Genomic DNA, 18411 nt, shown 5'->3' on the forward strand with positions numbered 1-18411 from the left:
TCTCTCTCTCTCTCTCTTCCTCTTTATCTCTCTCTCTCTCTCTCTCTCACACACACACACACACACACAGGCAATAGCTAAATTGACCATGCAACAAAATAAACCAAAAGGTTCAAAATACAAAATATATTTAGCATTTTGATTAATGATTAATAATAGACAGAAATAATTTATGAGAGAGAGAGAGAGAGAGAGAAAGTGTTAGCTTTCAAAGCGAGTTTCTTCATTTCTTCATCAGACAATGAGGTTAAAAATCACACAGGAAATAAAAACAGACATCTTGAGGGGCTTTTGTACACTTTCTGCTTCCCTGGGACACCTTAAAATACTAACATGTTTATTCAAAGACACAGCTGCATTAGTCTGGAAAATCAGTATGCAAAGGGAGCTTGTGGCCCCTTTGAGACTAACTGAAACAAAAAAGCTTGTAGCAAGAGCTTTTGTAAACTTGAGCCTACTTTCTCAAATGTATTGAGTAGGTTCAAGTCTACAAAAGCTAATGCTAATAATGTTTCTCTTTCAGTTAATCTCAAAGGTGCCACAAGATCCATTTGCAACATGTTTATTGTACCAGTCATGGCCTTCATAATGTCACTGAAAACTGTAGTTTTTTTCTATGTTAATGCAGCAATAAGACCAGGGAAGTTTGAGCTGTTCTACAGACAAGACCTTACTTTATTAGATGCATTAGGATAACAGAAACACTTCTAGATAAAATCAAACAACTTTCAAGGCCTAGCTCTCACTGAGTTGGTAAATCTGTACCTGGGGTGTATCACTTCAGACTGAAGTTAGGGTGGGGAGACATGCAACTGAACAATTCTCCATATGAAAGAATTCCACTAGAAAACTTTATGTCAAGAAGGGTGCCAGCCTAGTTTTCTCTCTGACATCTGGTGTACTACAATGCAAGACACCAAACTTTTTGGGGGGGAGGGAGGAAATGATAGAAGAGCACTCATCACTAGAGTGGTACAACCTAGACTCAGTCAACTACTCTTTCATTACCATTTTCAAGAGAGCAATTTAACCTCACTATTGAACTCATAAGTTTCAGCAAGAAAAAATTCAGTTCTTACCACTTTTTCTGTCAAAAGCAGAGCTGAACAAAAGCAAAGGTGTTTGCACTTCGCCCTCTGAAGAACCTCCATGGCTCCCTGTTTCAGACATTCCATGGTCACCGCACACAACCAGTAAAGGGGGCAGAGCCATCTCTCCTTCCTCCTGAACAAAAGAACATTTCCGTGGACTTAGCAGGTTTGGTTACCCATTTTGCTGCCTTACCTCATAAATTTAAGATCACATATCAAATGTTTTAAGGAATGATTGCCACATGGGCAAGTCTGGTATTTGACCAAAGTACTGAAGAGCAGCAGCAACTCAACTACTTTTAAACATATCATAATAAACATTATGTTACGGAAGGAGGCTAGGATGAACATACAACTCAGACATGCTAATTCTCTATGTAAGAATGAGCTAGGAAAACCAAATAAACATTCATAATATCTGCATCTTGCTCCCCTTGTCTCTGCTTCCCTTTTGTTAGTACTTGGGTGGCAGTCACTCAACATACAGGCTGAGCATCCTTTATCCAAAATGCTTGGGACCAGACTATTTTATGGATTTTGGAATATTTGAATATACATAATGAATTATCTTGGAGATGGGACCCAATTCTAAACATGAAATTCACAAAGCCTTAAAATAACTTTATACAACATTTTAATAATTTTATGTATGAAATAAAGTGTTGTGTACACTGAACCATCAGAAATCCAAGTTCTCACTAACCCAGCCACCCATAAAAAGTTTTAGATTTTGAGCATTTCAGATGTTGAATTTTCGCGTAAGCGAAACTCAACAAATAGGCATATCACATATGTCTGCATTTGTTTGATGCTGAGACTGGACACTGCTCCCTGTTAAATGAGTATGTGAGGGACAAACCTATGTTTCCTTCTGCCCTATTAATACACTGCATGGAAGCAACAACCCCGTCTATATTTGCTTGAGAATAAACCCAAACTTTTTGAATGTAGTTTGTTTTTGGGTTGGTTAAAAAAAATGAATGTGGAACTGAGTACAAGACTTGACATGAAATTCCTATTCACACAATTAGACAAGATTCACATCCATAAATAAACATCTCACCTTGGAGAAGAGAGAAGTATGGATCTTCTTGATGACGTTATCCATTTCGGAAAGTTTTGGCCCTACTAAAGGGCTGTTTGGTCCACTCAGGTGGCCAATATGATCCAGCCCTAAATAGTGAAGGATGAGTAAATCCCAGTCTTCTCTTTTTAGCACATGATCCAAGTGTCTGGTCACATTGTTGTCAACCTTTGAGGAAAGCAAAAAGTTAAACTAAGTTTAAATCTACATTCAGGCTCAAGGTACTGTTCATACTTCTGGTTTATATAATTTTCAGGATCAAGCAACAAATCCTTCACCCAGGAATAAAATCTCTGGTACAGATAATGTGCACAATGGAAAGTGGAAAGAGATTATGTTGTGCAATGGGATAATTCTTTAAGAAGACCAACATTTCTTCCACAAAGATAAAATAGCATGCTAAAAGAGAGAAGACTAAGCTGGACACATCTATCAGACACACTAACTTTCAACTTGCAATGTAAAGAACACTTCTTTTTATCAATGACAAGAAACCATGTATTGATATAATGAAACACATATCTGGAAAATGGTTGCCTCCTATGAGATTTTTCCCATTTCAGGAAGTTTTCTGCAGAAAATTTGCTTGTACACAATAAGCCTGATTTTATATAAACAGAATATTTTTGTACAAAATAGTGTTTGGAGAGAAGGATGGGGGGGGTGTTTAAACAAAATATACTTTCTACCCAAAATGCAAAAAGAGAAAGACAGAGGAATGCATAAAATGCTAATAATCTTGCCCAGCTGTGAAAGAATTATTGAAATTATTCATTCCTGCTGATAAAAATCAATGCAGATATACATCCCTCAAGAGAGAGTTATTTTCACTTAGGGAATATTCAACCATGTCTCTCAACTGTAGCCTGAAGTAAGACAAGACAAGAAAAGTTTTGCCACTTGATCTTGTTGGTTACATAAACTGACTCTTAGTCAGAAATCTACATGTTAAACAAATGTATGAACCAACAGCGTATTTAAGTCTCTAGAAATAGCATGTTGCTGACAAATGGTTGACTGAATCAACTACAACCCACATGCTCAGAGTGTTGCCACTGTTCAAAGCATATTCAACAGTACAAACAATACAACGAATCCAGTCCACCAACTTGGGAAAGACCGGAGACCATCGACTACCATCACATCTGATCCTTAAGATGGACAGAGCAGAACTGGGATTCCTCTCTAGTTATTGAAGTTTCTGGCTTCTCAAAAGGCTGTGGGATTCGAGGTCTGGGGTTTGGTGCTGAACCTGTTTACAATGAATATTTGGGGGTGGACATAAAACAGGGAAGAAACATTGATCAAGGTCAGGGGTGAAGAACTTTTGGTTCTCCAGATGTTTTAGACCTCATTCCCAGAAGACTCGTGCCCCATAAGTGATTAAGAGGAAACATAAGAAAGGCCAGGTGTTCAGGCATCTAGATACAAATGGAAGAAAGGACCAGCTGTATTCTGCTACTCTTATTTTAATTGGCTGGGTTTTTTTTTTTTATCTGTGTTTTGCCTGTTTTGCATGATACGTTATTTTATGCATGGGTCTATTCCTATTTCACATTTTCTCTTGTTGCATTGGACACCATTATAGAGAAAGATAGGATATAAATTAAATAATGAATGAATTAGTAACACACTATGCACAGCAAAAGCAAAGATTTCAATCACCAGCATCTCCACTTAAATGCATCACGGGGAAGTAAAAGGACATTTCATCTGCCTTCAGCAAAGGAAGAGGGCAAGAGATGGAACCTCTTGGCTCAGCTGGGAACTGAGTGGTGTTGTGGTTATTTTCTTCTGGGGCTTTGTATTTGGGAAAATATAAGCTGACTTTGGCAGAGAAAGGATAGTATATAACTGGTGAATACATAATGAGTGACTCAGACTGAGCTCCACACAAATTACTACCAGTAAGAGCAGATGGCCCAATGGCAATTATTTAGATTACTCCAAAGTCTCTGGAACTGTGCTCAGGCTGAAGTAAGATTTGTTGATTTAAGATTTTGAAAGAATCACATATGGAAGAATTAGAACAGCACTGATAATCACATGGCTCAGGGGCTGCAGGAGATTCTTAAGGCCATTTTTGCAAGACCAAGAGCCCCTCCATTTTCATGGGAGAAAAATTTTGTCTCCAGAGACCACAATTTTTCTCCTGCACTTTGTTTTCCCTCTGACCAGCTCACAGATTTTTAAAACCAGAAACTGATTTATTCCATTTAGAAAGGCCCATGGGAGATCCAGGAGTGACAGGAAATCGAGTCTGGATCCTCATGACTTAGAACTTCTCCAAGGTGAAGAGACATGTTTCAAATATTGCTTCAGCTACTAATAATTAAATATGGGGGAGGGGGCAATCAAACAAACAAAAACCACCACCAATGACAATAGCAACAGCTCCCCTGGAAAATAAGAATGAAAAAATAATAACTACCCAAATTTGGAAACAAGTTGTGACCAGGGCTGAATCTGTACTGCATAATTAATGTAGTTTGACCCCACTATAACTGCCATCATCCATTGCTATGGAATTCTAGGATTTGTAGTTTTGTGAGATATTTAGCCTTCTCTGTCAGAGAACTATGGTGCCACAACAAACTACAAATCCCAGGATTCCATAGGATGGAACCATGACAGTTAAAGCAGTGCTAAACAGCATCATTTAAGCCTAAGATACTGTTTAAGAATATAATAATCTAGTTTTCAAACAGCAGGCATTACATTGATTTTTTTAAAACATGCATAGAAAATCAAATTTGATGTAAGCAATTATATACCTGTTGATCCAACCATGTCCCTTCTTACATCAATGCACCTAATGAACTTCTTACCTCAGTGTAGTCGGAGACAAAAAAGGATGTTGTTCCATCATATTCTACAAACTGTTTTGGAAACAGTCTAACCCAAGTGTCATCACCGTAAAAGATGATCCTCTTCCCAGCTGCCTTGGCCTGCCAGATCAAGTTGTCCTCCAGCAAGGCAGGAGAATTGAGGTTCATAATGACATCAATGAAGCCTGGGATACTGCCAGTTGTTAATGCCTGCAAAGGGAGCCCCCCAAAACAAAAGGGATAAAAATGTTAGGCTGAGTTTAGCAAGGAAAACATCTTATGAACAGGATGGATGTATGCATAGCTGATAAGCCATCCCTATCATGAGTGAAAACTACTGTATCGACCGATTAATGAGATAGTAGCTCCTTAATGCTAAATCATGATTCCCATCATTTAAAAAAATATCATTTTATTCATTTACATTCCACCTTCCTAATGGAACTCAAGATAGCTTTGAGTTATAAAAATGAGTACAGATTACAAGTGCATGTTCTTTAGAATTATTTACCTATTTCTTGGAAATTAACAAATGGCTAATGAAACTGGATTTTTGCACCCTTTTGACTGCTAAAAGATTGACTCTTTGTTACTAGAAAGATCAATTTTCTCCACAACAGCCGTTTGAGATGCTTTTTGGAAGTGAGAGAGAATAAATAAACCAGGACATCCTGGAAAGTCTACAGCCATCACTCTAAAGCACCCTATAAAAATAACCCCCTCCCACCAAAAAGAAACCCTTCAGGACAGCACTCTTGCCTTGAGATTCCCCCCTTACCCTGAGAACAGGCACTGAAATCTGGGGAAACGTAGCTGTAGCTGCCTGCCTACTAGCCATTCTTGAAAGAATAGCTGCTGGGACAGGATGTGGAGAGTAGATGGACGTGGATTCATATAGTGTATGTTGAGTCTCAGGGTGATCAACAGAAGCAAACATACTGTGGATTCAAAATGTTACTTTGTTTTGGGGGGCTCAGATCCCCATCTCTGCCAAGTATTCATATTTTGACTAAACTGATCATTCTCACCAGTTGCTTTTTCATAAAATGTATGGCTACAGCAGCCAATTTGTATTTTGGCCTACCACAGCAGCCATTTTCTCAAAGTATCCAAAATACTTGAAATCCCAGATGTGTCCATCAGCCCCCAAAGGCTCTTGACACCTTACTCACCCATTTGCCAAAGTAAAAGTGATCAATATTTTGGTCATCATTATAACCTATCCTTTCAGAAACTAATAGAAATCAGTCTTCACAAACATCTATTTTGGGATGCAGATTGCAACATCCTATTTTGGGAGCCTTTTAAGGGCACGCACATAAATTAATTCCATTTGCTCATTAAGTCCTAAATAAGGTTCTTCTCAGTGCTGGGATATTTAATTAGAAAGTCATTTAACGTTAGCACTAAAGAATTAATATCCTGATGCACAAAACAGTTTTCCATTTCCTTGCTACAGGCATATGAATGATTGAATTTATTTTTAGACTATCAGGTTGTAGGTGTGTAGATTTTGTTTGTTCCTAAATTTCACACAGCCTAATAAGACATAAGGCAGCTTTGATGGCAAACTAAGTTCGGAATTTGATTTAGAAAGTGGGATTTGAAAAGTCACCTGTCTTGTCTGAGAGTGCACTCCATCGGGTTGAACACACTCTCTGCAATAATATTTTATGACATCTGTTATAATTTTCAATTATGGAAAGGGATCTTGTAGCACCTTTGAGACTAACTGTGCAAAAGTAGTTGTAGTATAAGCTTTTGTGGATTTGGTCTACTTCCTCAGATGCAGCAGCATCTGAGAAAGTAGACCAAGTCTACAAAAGGTTATGCTACAACGTCTTTTGCACAATTAGTCCCAAAAGCACTACAAGATCATTTTGCATACTCCTATTCCAAGCTAACACAGCTTTGTCTCCGAATCTTCTAGTATGTGAATTGAGCATGTATGCAAGTGTGCTGTGGGGAATATTATCTACAGTGGTGTCTCGGGTTACGAAATTAATTCGTTCTGCCATTCCTTTCGTAACCCGAAAATTTCGTAACCCGAAACACTAAGAGAAGGCTTTCCGTTAGCACTGGAAAGCCTATAGCTGCACTTTGCAGCATTTGAATTTCGCGCCGAAATGAATTTCGTAACCCGAAAAATATTTCGTAACCCGAAACAGTTTTTGCCAATCCAACTTTTTCGTATCCCGGAAATTTCGTAACCCGATCATTTCGTATCCCGAGGCACCACTGTACTTATAAATTACATCTTGACTCTGTAACAAAGGTCTTTGTTGCTAACTGTTATGGATATTGCCTCTGCCCCATGCTGAGCCAGTTTGGGACCTGGAAGAACTATTTGATAACTCTCATGTTAACCAGCTGAGCATTACCAGAAGGTTGTACTTGTGGACTACTATTTACCCCTTGGCCGTTGATCTGTGGGGTTCCTCAGGACATTGTTTTATCTCATATGCTTTTTAAGATCTACCATGTGTCACCACCACTCAATGTTTTAGATAAAGTAAATCATCTCTTTGCACTTTTTATGGGTCATGGTGGGCAATTTAACTACATGTCCCCCCTCTATCTCTTTTACACTAGGATGGGCAGAACCCACCCACCCCAGATCTAGAACAAACTGCAAATTAGGGATGAATGAATCTGCCCTGATCCTCTTTTCTGAAATTTTGTTTGACATACCGTATCTCCTCTTAGCTGATCTTGCTCTTTCTCCCCACCAGTAGACACATGCACCAGAATACTGCCTAATCATTGCATATGTAGGATAGAAACATATGCAACCATGTACTGTATGTGCAAAAAAAGCCTAATGTATGCATCCATATTTCCTTAGGACCTAGAGGCCATCCACCTGGCAGCATATTGGAGTACTGTCCTTTATTTCAAAGGGAGCCATGGACTTGCCCAGAACCCACTTATACAAACCTAAGCAGTTGAGAGAAGTGTGTGACTAATTTTTAAAGAACCTTTCCTTCCCTTCCCAGCTCTCCCTCTTTTATTCTACCATAAGCATCTTCCTTTTTATTCCCTTGTCCTGTATCTTGTGTGAGAGTGTTTGTTTTGTTTTACAACCTCATATTCCCGAACTCTCTCATCTCTATGTCTATCATATGTACCCCCTCCTCACCCAAGAAAGGTTGATGTGCTTGGGGATACAAAGCAATAGGATACAATACTTACAGTACTCCAGAATTAGAAGAGCGCATAATATTTTGACAAGATTAGAAGTTTGTCAGCTGTGAACAACCCTCAAGGGAATATCTAGTCATACACATGTATTTCTAAAATTTACATATATTTATAAATTCCATTTTGTCCATTGCATCCACAGACAACAAAGAAGCCATTCAGTGGATTTCACCTCTGGAAAAGATATTATTTCACATTTCTACCTCTAATAATTTATGGCTTTTGGGGGGAAAAGAGCCCACTTGGGGGTAAACCTGGTCAGGAGGACGACAAAATATGGCGAAACTTCCCCTTATTGTTTTGTGTGTATGTGTCTGTCTGTCTGTGTGTGGGGGGGTTTTGGGCTATGTGGCCATGTTCCAGAAAAGTTTCTTCCTGATGTTTCGCCAGCATCTGTGGCTGGCATCTTCAGAGAATGGAATCCTCTTATTGCTTCTAGAGGAGACATAGGGCCTTTTACTCTCCTTTTTGTTCAGGGGGACAATGGGGGCATGTGCTGTGAAGTCTACAGGAAGATTGAGTATCATCCCCCATACCCCTGGAAGTTGCCCACTCCTGGTCCCCATGAAGTGATTAGGTCATCTGGAGTTTTGGAACTGAGTGTCAATATGTTTATGTCATCTCTGTTCTTCAGCTGATGCAGACTATTGGAAGCCCTTATCCATCATGGAAGACAGTGAAAGACTGCATATGAGCTAAAATGGTAAAGTGTAATTCAAACAAGACAAGTCTACTGACTCAGTACAAAATGTAATCTGGGAGTGGGTCTATAGCCCATTCTGAACAGGGTTACACACCTGAAAATGATAATATTTGCAGCCCAAAGGTCTGCCGTACCTAGCACTGCCTGCCCATGTGGCTGTTGTGGTCAACGATGCCTTTGCATAGTTTAAGCTGAGATGTGTTAAGTCACTCACATAACTTCCAGGAAAAGATGGCTATAGTTCCAATGATACGTCTTCGACTTAGAGTACTGTAACATATTGTGCTTGGGGCTGCCAGTAAATAGCACTCACAATCTGCAACTACATGCAAAATATAGCAGCCCAACTGTTTCTGGTACACATTTTGCTCATCATATTACACCAGTCCAACAACAAATGCACTGGTATACAATTTATTTCCAGGCACTATTTAGCATAGTCATGCTCATTTACGATGATCTAAAACACGAGTGAACAATACTGACCCACCATGTTTCTACTGCAATAATCCTTCATCATTATCTCTGCTAGGTAGGGGTGATCAGGGATATAAATTAAAAAGTATCTGTAGAACCACAGTTGTTCACTCTTGCCAAAAACAGTTTGAGGCCAGAGCATCTGATGGACTCTTTCCTCCTGTATGAACTTGCCCACAGCTGAGGATCTGTTTCAGAGGTTCTGTAACATCCCAGCAAGGGCTAGTAAATCTTTTATCTTACTCCAATTTGACTGGTTTCAAGTATAGCCTTTTGCTCCATTTTTTAAAGACGATTTGTCATATTTTTATCATTAAACATTGTCTATTATGATTTTAATCAACATATATTTTAACTTATATGCTGCCCGAGGGTCCTTCTGGGGGATAAACGGCAACAAAGAACTATTTCTGAATTTATATAGCTAATGGTAAATATGAAAAGCCATTTCCAGAGTTTTGTATTCATTGAAGTGCCTTGAATTTCTCAAATTTTAGGTGTCTACGTGGTCCAGAAGCACACAATTTTGAGGATACATACTGGGGACACATTCAGTACGTCTCTGTGTAGCAAAGTGTGGCAGAATTATGTTACAGCTGGCTGTTCACATCATCTGCTGACGTTCACTGTGGTCCTCCAGAGGTTTCATCATATGGCGTAATCGTTTCACATCTGGCTGTGGGAAGACAGCCAGATGTTTCTGCATTCCCCTTGCTTTCTACCAAGCACAGAATCACTGTGTGAGGGTTGTAGCAGCTCTACAGTAAGTTGGCAGCAGGGAGGCTGGTGCACAGGACGGATGATAATACCAGCCTCCGCATCAACCAACAAAAGGACATATACACGTGACCTATGCCAGTATATGGCACTGAAAGGATACCAGCCGGTGCCTATAATTTAAAAGCTAAGATATACTTTACTCTTAATACCAGTAGTAGTCTTGATAAAAAGTATTTCCCAGGTTTCATCTTCCCAGCTGATATGATCAGTTAAACTGTTTTGAAATAAAGTTTTTGCACTCCACGTTTAGAGAAATGTAGAACTGTGAAGTTTTCAGACTTTTAAAGTAATCAAGTTTGTTTGTACTATACTTATAGAACATTTATGCCAAATTTCAGGGCTCTCCTTTCTTTTGGTTTCAGGGGTCAGGTGTCCTTATTGTAAACACACACATATATAGCAGGTCCACTCTAATAAAAATGCTTACATCTAAAATTTAAAGTGGATTTATTAGAGCATAGACAGTAATACATCTACAATGATACACAATAATAATGATATATGAACCAATGACAAGTCAAAGGAAAAGGTAGCATATGCAATATCAAAACAATTCTAATTATCGTGCATTAAAAGTCTAACACAGCCTTTGCCACTCTGGCTAGGAATGATAGGAACTATAGTCCAAAGCACCTGTAGAGCATCCACTTGGTAAAAGACTGCCTACTGCTTATTAAAAAGGTTGAAAAACCCTGGCTACTGGCTCAATAATACTGAAGTCAACCCCAGCAAGCAAAAAGGAAGACAGCAAGCATTCATATTAAACCCTTATCAAAATTACAATTAAAAAAGCATGTATGCAAGAGATATGATGTCTTCTGAATTATCAGGTCTTAAGTGGAATGCTTCCTATTAGCACCCACCAGTCTTTTCCAAGCTGGTTCCTTCCACATCTTTTGGACTATTTCTTGCATAATCCCCAAGGACTAGCTCAACTAGTTGAGCTAGTTCCAAAACATTTGGAGGCCTTAGGTTGGGAAAGGTTGCTGTAGCATGTACAACTAACCAAAACAGGGGTTCTTTTATATTGGGAGCAGGTTGTTTATTTATTTGTTTTATTTTTATCCCACCTTTCTCCCAAGTTGGGACCCAAGGCGGCTCTTAAGATCTTGAATCTAAAACTTTATGGCTCTGAATGCCTGCAGCCAAGTGGGGAGGGTAGAATGAAAACATAATCCCTACAAGCAGATGACTTCTGGTTGCCTCCTGTATTGAGTATCATATATACTCGACTACACGTCGACTTCATGTATAAGTCGAGGGCAGGTTTTGAGACTAAATTTATGGCTTTTGACATGAACTGTGGATAAGTCAGGGGTAAAACTTAGAGGCTGGAACAAAAGATCTAAAGGATGAAGTAACAGAAAACAATGCAAAAAAATTACAAAATTCCAGCAGGCATGTTTGTGCTTATATTAAAGGCTGGATGGATGAGAGAATAGTCAATACAATACTTACATTGACCTGTGGATAAGTGGACTCAATTGTTTTGACATTTGGATTTTTTTTCAAATTTTAGACTAAAATTTCTAAACATATACATGAGTATATACAGTATACTCTCAGAAAACAAACGGTCTGTGTTCGTTGTGTTGCAGTGCTGAATGGCAGGATGAGCAGCAGGTCAAGGGCTGGAGAAGTAACTGAAATCAGACATTAATACAGGGCTGGCCACAAGAAAGACCCAAAGTCTATATTGTGACAATGTCTTTAATAGGCAAATCAAAAAGGCACAAAATCTCTCCGTGTGCTCTTTCAAAAGCACATGTTTCTAGACTGGCCTCTACAGGTTAATGGTTACTCCACCTCAGACATCAAAAGGGCTGCCAGACCCAAAAAACCCCCATAGGAGTGAAGACAACCACCCAAAGGGAAGGTATTCTTACCATATATCAAAGGAGTCACAGACAGAATAAGGGAACTGGTGAGGAAACAAAACCTCCAGATGAACTACAAACCAACCAAGAAAATCCAGCAAATGCTGTGCTCAGCAAAGGACAGGGGAGACCCTCTCACAGCCACAGAAGTTTACCACATACCATGCAGCTACAGACAAGTCTACATACGGACCACCAAACACAGTGTTCAAACATGAATCAAGGAACACCAGTGACACTGCAGACTGAGCCAGCCAGAAAAATCAGCAGTAGCAGAACATGTTAAAGTCTGCCCTTGGCATATGCAGGGAATCTGTTCTGGATCCCCCCATGTAAGGCAAATTTCACATATGCTGGAGTCACGTTGAGTTGAATGGCAGCACACTCCCGCCATTTTGTCCCGCGCCTCTCACTTTCTGTGTAAGCTTAAAACTGCGTACATTGAGATTGTATATGCCAAGGGCACACTGTATAAACATCCTGGGCATCAAATGCTGTTTCAAAACACTGAAATTCTGGACCATGCCAACAACTAACAGGTCAGAATGCACAGAGAAGATATTCAAATCCATAAACACCTGGAGAATTTCAACAGGAAAGAAGAAACCCTTAAAGTGAACAAAGATGGTGTACAGACAGCCCCTTTGGGGTGGCCTGCACCTGCCCCTTTCCCCGACGGATTGGGGCCTCAGCTGCCACAGCAGCAGCCCTGAGGCCCTGATCCGCCGCTTTTCCAGGCCGCGGGGAAGTGGCAAAAGGCCGCTTCCCTGCGGCCTGGAAAGGGGTGCCCTTGGGGCTTCATGCCCCAAGGACACCTCGACAGCAGCGGGGAACAAGAAAAAGGGCCCCCCTTTCTGCTTTGTGTCACTGGCGCAGCCGTGTAAAGGCTGCGCCAGCAACACAAACAAAGGAAGGAATTCTGTTTCGGAGCGCCTTCCAGCGCCACTGAAAGGGCGCCACAGACGCCCTTCAGCGGTGCCAAGACATCCTGTTCACGCTGCCCCATTTGGAGGTGGCGCAGCCGTGACGTTGTAATGGCAGCGCTCATGTACCCATTGCCACAACGTACCCATTACAATGTACTATGGTTGCAGGGCATCTGGAAAGGACATCCCGAGGCAACCCCAGTATGCATGCAGACCAGCGCACAGAGCCAGTCTGTACAGCACCATAGTTGGGCTACCAGTCATGAAAAACAGCAAAATTAAGACTCAGTAAATGAAAATCACCCACGGTGAGAAAGATTCCCAGTAGACAATGGGTCATTGAGCACAGTGGACCCTTGTTATAAGCTGAGGTTTGGTTCCAAGATCCCCCGGGTATAACAAAATCTGTGGATGCTCAAGTCCCATTAAATGTAATGACATAGCAAAATGGTGTCCCTTATGAAAAATGGAAAATCAAGGTTTGATCTTTGAAATTTATACTTTTTTGGAACATTTTCAAACCGTGTATGCTTGAATCTCTTCTAGAACACAGCCTTACCTTAGGCAAGTCACATGGGTCTCAGCCTCAGGGTCAGGCAGTGGTAACCCTGCTCTGAACAAACTTCACCAAAAAAAAACCTGTGATAGATTCGCCCTAGGGTAGCCATAAGTGGGAAATTACTTGAAGGCAGGCAACAATGCTAAACAGTACAGGGTGCCCTTGAAACCAATTTATAAAGTAAGTGGTTGCCTCTGGAGCTTCCAGGAGCAGCAATCCACATTCTTCTTTGGGCTGCAAAAGGATCAGTCTAAGGATACTGGAAGTGTGGAGGGCCACATAAATTCCTTGATGGGCCCGATATGGCCACAAGGCTCCACTTTGCCCACCTCAGAAAACAAAGTTCTTGCTGAATATAACCATCGTCTGAACTCTGAACTCAGTGCCTACATATATTTAATACAAATTCATTATCAGTAGTTCTGATCATTATGCATCTCTTTTGCAAAAGACAAAGCTTCCACCTTCAACCAGACTACAAAACCATTTTTAAGTGCCTTTGCTACAAAACAAACACAAACAACTAAGCTAAAGGATAAGGTCCAAAGAATTAATATGAACATGAAGACACAGCCAAATAAATAGAGTACTGCTAATTTTCTTTGCTACTGCTCCTGAAGAATAGACAAACCTGTTCAAAGGCAGGACAAACTCTTTAGTGATGGGAACTGCTTTGGAGAAGGTAGCTATCCAAATTATCTCATGCATATACACACCTATAATTCAGTTTCTGACTTAAAACTAAAATGGAAGCAGATGTAAGGAATGAGCAAATCCAGCATTACCTCTGATTGGTTTCAGCATAAGCTTTCGTGGAAATCAGTCAACGTCTTCAGATGTACCATGGATTGACATCCATAAAAGCATGTGCTGAAGGTGAAGAGATAGTCTCAAAGATACTACTAAAGTACTTCATTCCTGCTCCCTTCCGGTTTATACTGAAACAGACAAAAACAAGTCTCTCTTTGAAAAACACTAGCTTAAAATTACTGTGGTTCTAAACCGGAAAGTCTCCCCAACGAAGCAGAGGAAAAAGAACTCATTCTAAGCCACTCCTAAAGTGGAGAAAGAAATCAAGTAAATATCTGTTATGAGATCCTGGATACCAGAACTTACTTTAATTCGAGGCATAGTGACTGTAGGCGGCTTTGCTTCTGCAATAAAACTATGCGATGCTCCTCTTTCGATCATCTGTGTTGTAAAGGGCATGTACAGTTTCCCTTTCGAACCAAAAACAAAGTCATCTCTTAGTGCGTCGATTAGCACTATGACTGCTTTTTTAAACAGAGGAGGTGGGATCTTGGTCCAGTTGGAAGACAATCCTAAAATATATATATATATATATATATAAACACAAGGAACATGTAAATCACCAGTCAGTATTCAATCAAAATACCAACATCGATGCGCTCTCACTTCTTACAAACCTGTTTAGAGGCATAGATCAACAAGTACAGCTTCCATGGTAACATGGATGACCAGGGTTTTGTTGAATGGGGAATCAACACGTGGGGAAACCCCACTAATTCAATGGATCTACTGTACTCTAGACAGGACTAATAACAGGATTTAAGACAGAAGTTGTTAAGAGCCACGTTTGTTCTACAATACTTTCCCTACCTTTGTGCAGAGAAGAGCTAGGCTGCTAAAAGAATAGACTCAATATATGCATAAAAGCACTTCTAACAGATTCTCACACACTATAAGAAATAATAATTGGCTGCCGAACTCAGCAGGAATTTATAGATCTCACGAAAGGAAAAAAGAAGGCACAAATCCTGCACAAATTTATCTGCAGGTAAATCTTCCTGAACACAGAAGGAATTATTAATGAATAAAAAGGCACAGGGACGGGACTGCTGTTGATATGAAAGAAATGAAAAGAGCAATTTTTGAACAGCAAATCTAGCATAGACTGGACTCTGAGATGCAGCCTGTAATTTCTGTGAAGCACCACATGAACAAATGGCTTAATCCAATGTTAATAAGACGCAGCATAAAGTGTTTTGTGGCATATCACTGCTACAAACACACAAAAGTGTTTGTGCCAGTGTTAAAGTTGACCATAGAGTTGCACTGGAGGACCTACAAATGCCTAGCGGAGTGTCCTCTCTAGGAATCTCTAGGGCTTTCAGTGGGACTTTTAAACTTGACCATAGAGTTGCACTGGAGGACCTACAAATGCCTAGCAGAATGTCCTCTCTAGGAATCTCTAGGTCTTTCAGTGGGCCTTCTAGGTAAACTTAACCACAGAGTTGCACTGGAGGACCTACAAAGACCTAGCACAGTGTCCTCTCTAGGAATCTCTAGGTCTTTCAGTGGGACTTTTAAACTTGACCATAGAGTTGCACTGGAGGACCTACAAATGCCTAGCAGAATGTCCTCTCTAGGAATCTCTAGGTCTTTCAGTGGGCCTTCTAGGTAAACTTAACCACAGAGTTGCACTGGAGGACCTACAAAGACCTAGCACAGTGTCCTCTCTAGGAATCTCTAGGTCTTTCAGTGGGACTTTTAAACTTGACCATAGAGTTGCACTGGAGGACCTACAAAGGCCTAGCGGAATGTCCTCTCTAGGAATCTCTAGGTCTTTCAGTGGGACTTTTAAACTTGACCATAGAGTTGCACTGGAGGACCTACAAAGGCCTAGCGGAGTGTCCTCTCTAGGAATCTCTAGGTCTTTCAGTGGGACTTTTAAACTTGACCATAGAGTTGCACTGGAGGCCCTACAAAGGCCTAGCGGGGTGTCCTCTCTAGGAATCTCTAGGTCTTTCAGTGGGACTTTTAGTTAAGGTTGACCATAGAGTTGCTCTACAGATTCCTAGAGAGCACATATTAATCAAACCCGTAAAGAATCAAATAGGAGGGCCGAGTGTAGTTTTCATTCCTCTGCCAGAGAGCTGTGTGCCCGCCAACAGCTACAACTCCCATGATCCTTCAGCACTGTGAAAGCGTTGGGGGGCTCCGGAGGCGGGTGCTGGGCTGCAGAGGAGGCCCCGCTCCTCACTGGCACCGGGAAGAAGCCCCGGAGGAACAGCCCGGCCCCCAGCGCCTGGACCAGGAGCCCCGCGGCGGCCAGGAAGCCCGAGCGCAGCCGCATCCTCCGCTCCAGGTGAGCAATGATGCCTCTCTCAGGTGGGCCCCGGCTCACCTGTGCCCCGGCGGCCGAGGAGGAGGGCGGGCCAATGTGAAGAGCCGGCCAATGAGGGGACGCGCTCCTCCCCAGCCTTACGCCGTCATTGGCTGAGGTCTGACCAATCACCTCCCGAAGCGGCTTCCGGTACAAGGCTCCCAGGGAACACACAACATGGAGGCCAAAACAGTGCAGAGTGGGGACTACATTTCCCAGAAAGCCCCGCGAGGCCTTAAATAAATAAATAAATAAATAAATAAATTGCTATTGTTGTTGTTGTTGTTGATGTGTGTCTTCAAGTCATTTCTGGCTTATGGCGACTGTAAAGCCAACCTATCATGGCAAATTTCTTCAGAGGAGGTTTGCCATGGCCTTCCCCTGAGGCTGAGAGAGTGTGACACACACCCAAGGTCACCCAGGCTGCATTTGCATTGCAGATGTAATCCAGTTTCACACAGCTTGAACTGCTATGGCTCAGTGCTATGGAATTCTGGGAACTGTAGTTTGTTGTGGCGCCAGACAGAGAAGGCTAAACGTCTCACAGAACCACAGTTCCCAGAATTCCATAGCACTGAGCCATGGCAGTTAATGCGGTGTCAAACTGGATTACATCTGCAGTGCGCGAATGCAGCCCCAGAGGGTTTCCATGGCTGAGCCAGGATTCAAACACCCAAAGCACTATACCACACTGGCTCTTGTTGGCCATACAGCAAAGTACAACAACATCCAAAATCCACAAAACAGAGATACTATTTTTGGCCCAACCAAAACGCACAACATACATGTTGCAAGCTTTCGAAGCTCCATTGGCTTCTTCACCAGATAAAAGGTGTTAAAAAACATACAGGAGAAAGAAAGAAAAACGTTGATGATGTTAGTCATAAGCTAACATTTCTTCCTCCTGTGTGGTTTTTAACACCTTTTGTCTGATGAAGAAGCCAGTGGAGCTTCAAAAGCTTACAACATGTATATATTTGTGCATTTTGGTTGCGTAATATGCATAGTGCAATAAAGGCATTGTGGTTTTGCGGATTTTGGATGTTATTGTGGTTGTAGTCCCTGTGGGTGAATATGGAAGATGGTCAAGAGTCTTTCATGCATGCACTGCCCTCTGTTAAAGCTTTAAATAAAGAACAGATGCACCTTGCCTGTGGCAGACACGGGTGCAAAATATGCATTGATTGTAAATGAGATTCAAAACTGTGGCAGACTGTTTTCCTTCCAAACTGCGCCTCGTGCCAAATATCCATTATTTTGCATTGAATCTTCCTATTATTTCATATGGCCAGCGGCAACTGGACTTTTTTTGTTATTGTTGTGCACCTTCAAGTCATTTCTGACTTAAGCAGTTGGACAAGGAAAGGTACTGAGTGAATGCCCCCTTATGTGTACCTACCCAAAGCATCTATGTGCAGGGCATTTGGTAGCCATAGTTCTACCATTCTGTTCCTGTGTATGTGAAGGAAGTGGGATCCAAACAGGTTGGTCCACTCAGGATTTTGGTAAGAGAAGAGGGAAAGTGAGTGGATGTGGGAAAAGCAAAGTACATCTGTGCAAGAAAATTTGCTTCTTACTTTGTACTCTCTCCCCTTCTTCCCACAAACACAAGGAATGTGGGTTGGGTACCCATCACCACATAATTCAGGGAGAGAGGTAGGTTTTTGCTGCTTAAGGCTACAATCGTATGCATAATGGGGGCAGCAAATTACTCCCACTGAAATAAATCAAATGCTTTAACTGATTTAGTACAGTAAA

At 41.2% G+C, this 18411-nt stretch overlaps 1 protein-coding gene across 2 annotated transcripts in view; it reads right to left on the reverse strand.

Moving 5' to 3' along the window:
• Positions 1-16854, reverse strand: part of PIGG (phosphatidylinositol glycan anchor biosynthesis class G) — a 63150-nt gene extending 46296 nt beyond the window's left edge. Inside the window, exons 1-5 of one of the 2 annotated variants that reach the window (XM_042449598.1) lie at positions 16475-16854; positions 14643-14850; positions 5004-5213; positions 2155-2343; positions 1080-1224 (exon numbers count right to left, since the gene is read on the reverse strand). In XM_042449598.1, coding sequence (XP_042305532.1) covers positions 1080-1224; positions 2155-2343; positions 5004-5213; positions 14643-14850; positions 16475-16623 — 901 coding nt within the window. In that variant the 5' untranslated portion in view covers positions 16624-16854. Of the gene's footprint in view, positions 1-1079; positions 1225-2154; positions 2344-5003; positions 5214-14642; positions 14851-16474 lie in introns of those variants that run through there. The other variant, XM_042449597.1, reaches the window with a different exon arrangement.
• Between the last annotated feature and the right edge of the window lie 1557 nt (positions 16855-18411).

This window comes from Sceloporus undulatus, chromosome 2 (genome assembly GCF_019175285.1).
Source record: "Sceloporus undulatus isolate JIND9_A2432 ecotype Alabama chromosome 2, SceUnd_v1.1, whole genome shotgun sequence".
Taxonomy (NCBI): Eukaryota; Metazoa; Chordata; class Lepidosauria; order Squamata; family Phrynosomatidae; genus Sceloporus; species Sceloporus undulatus.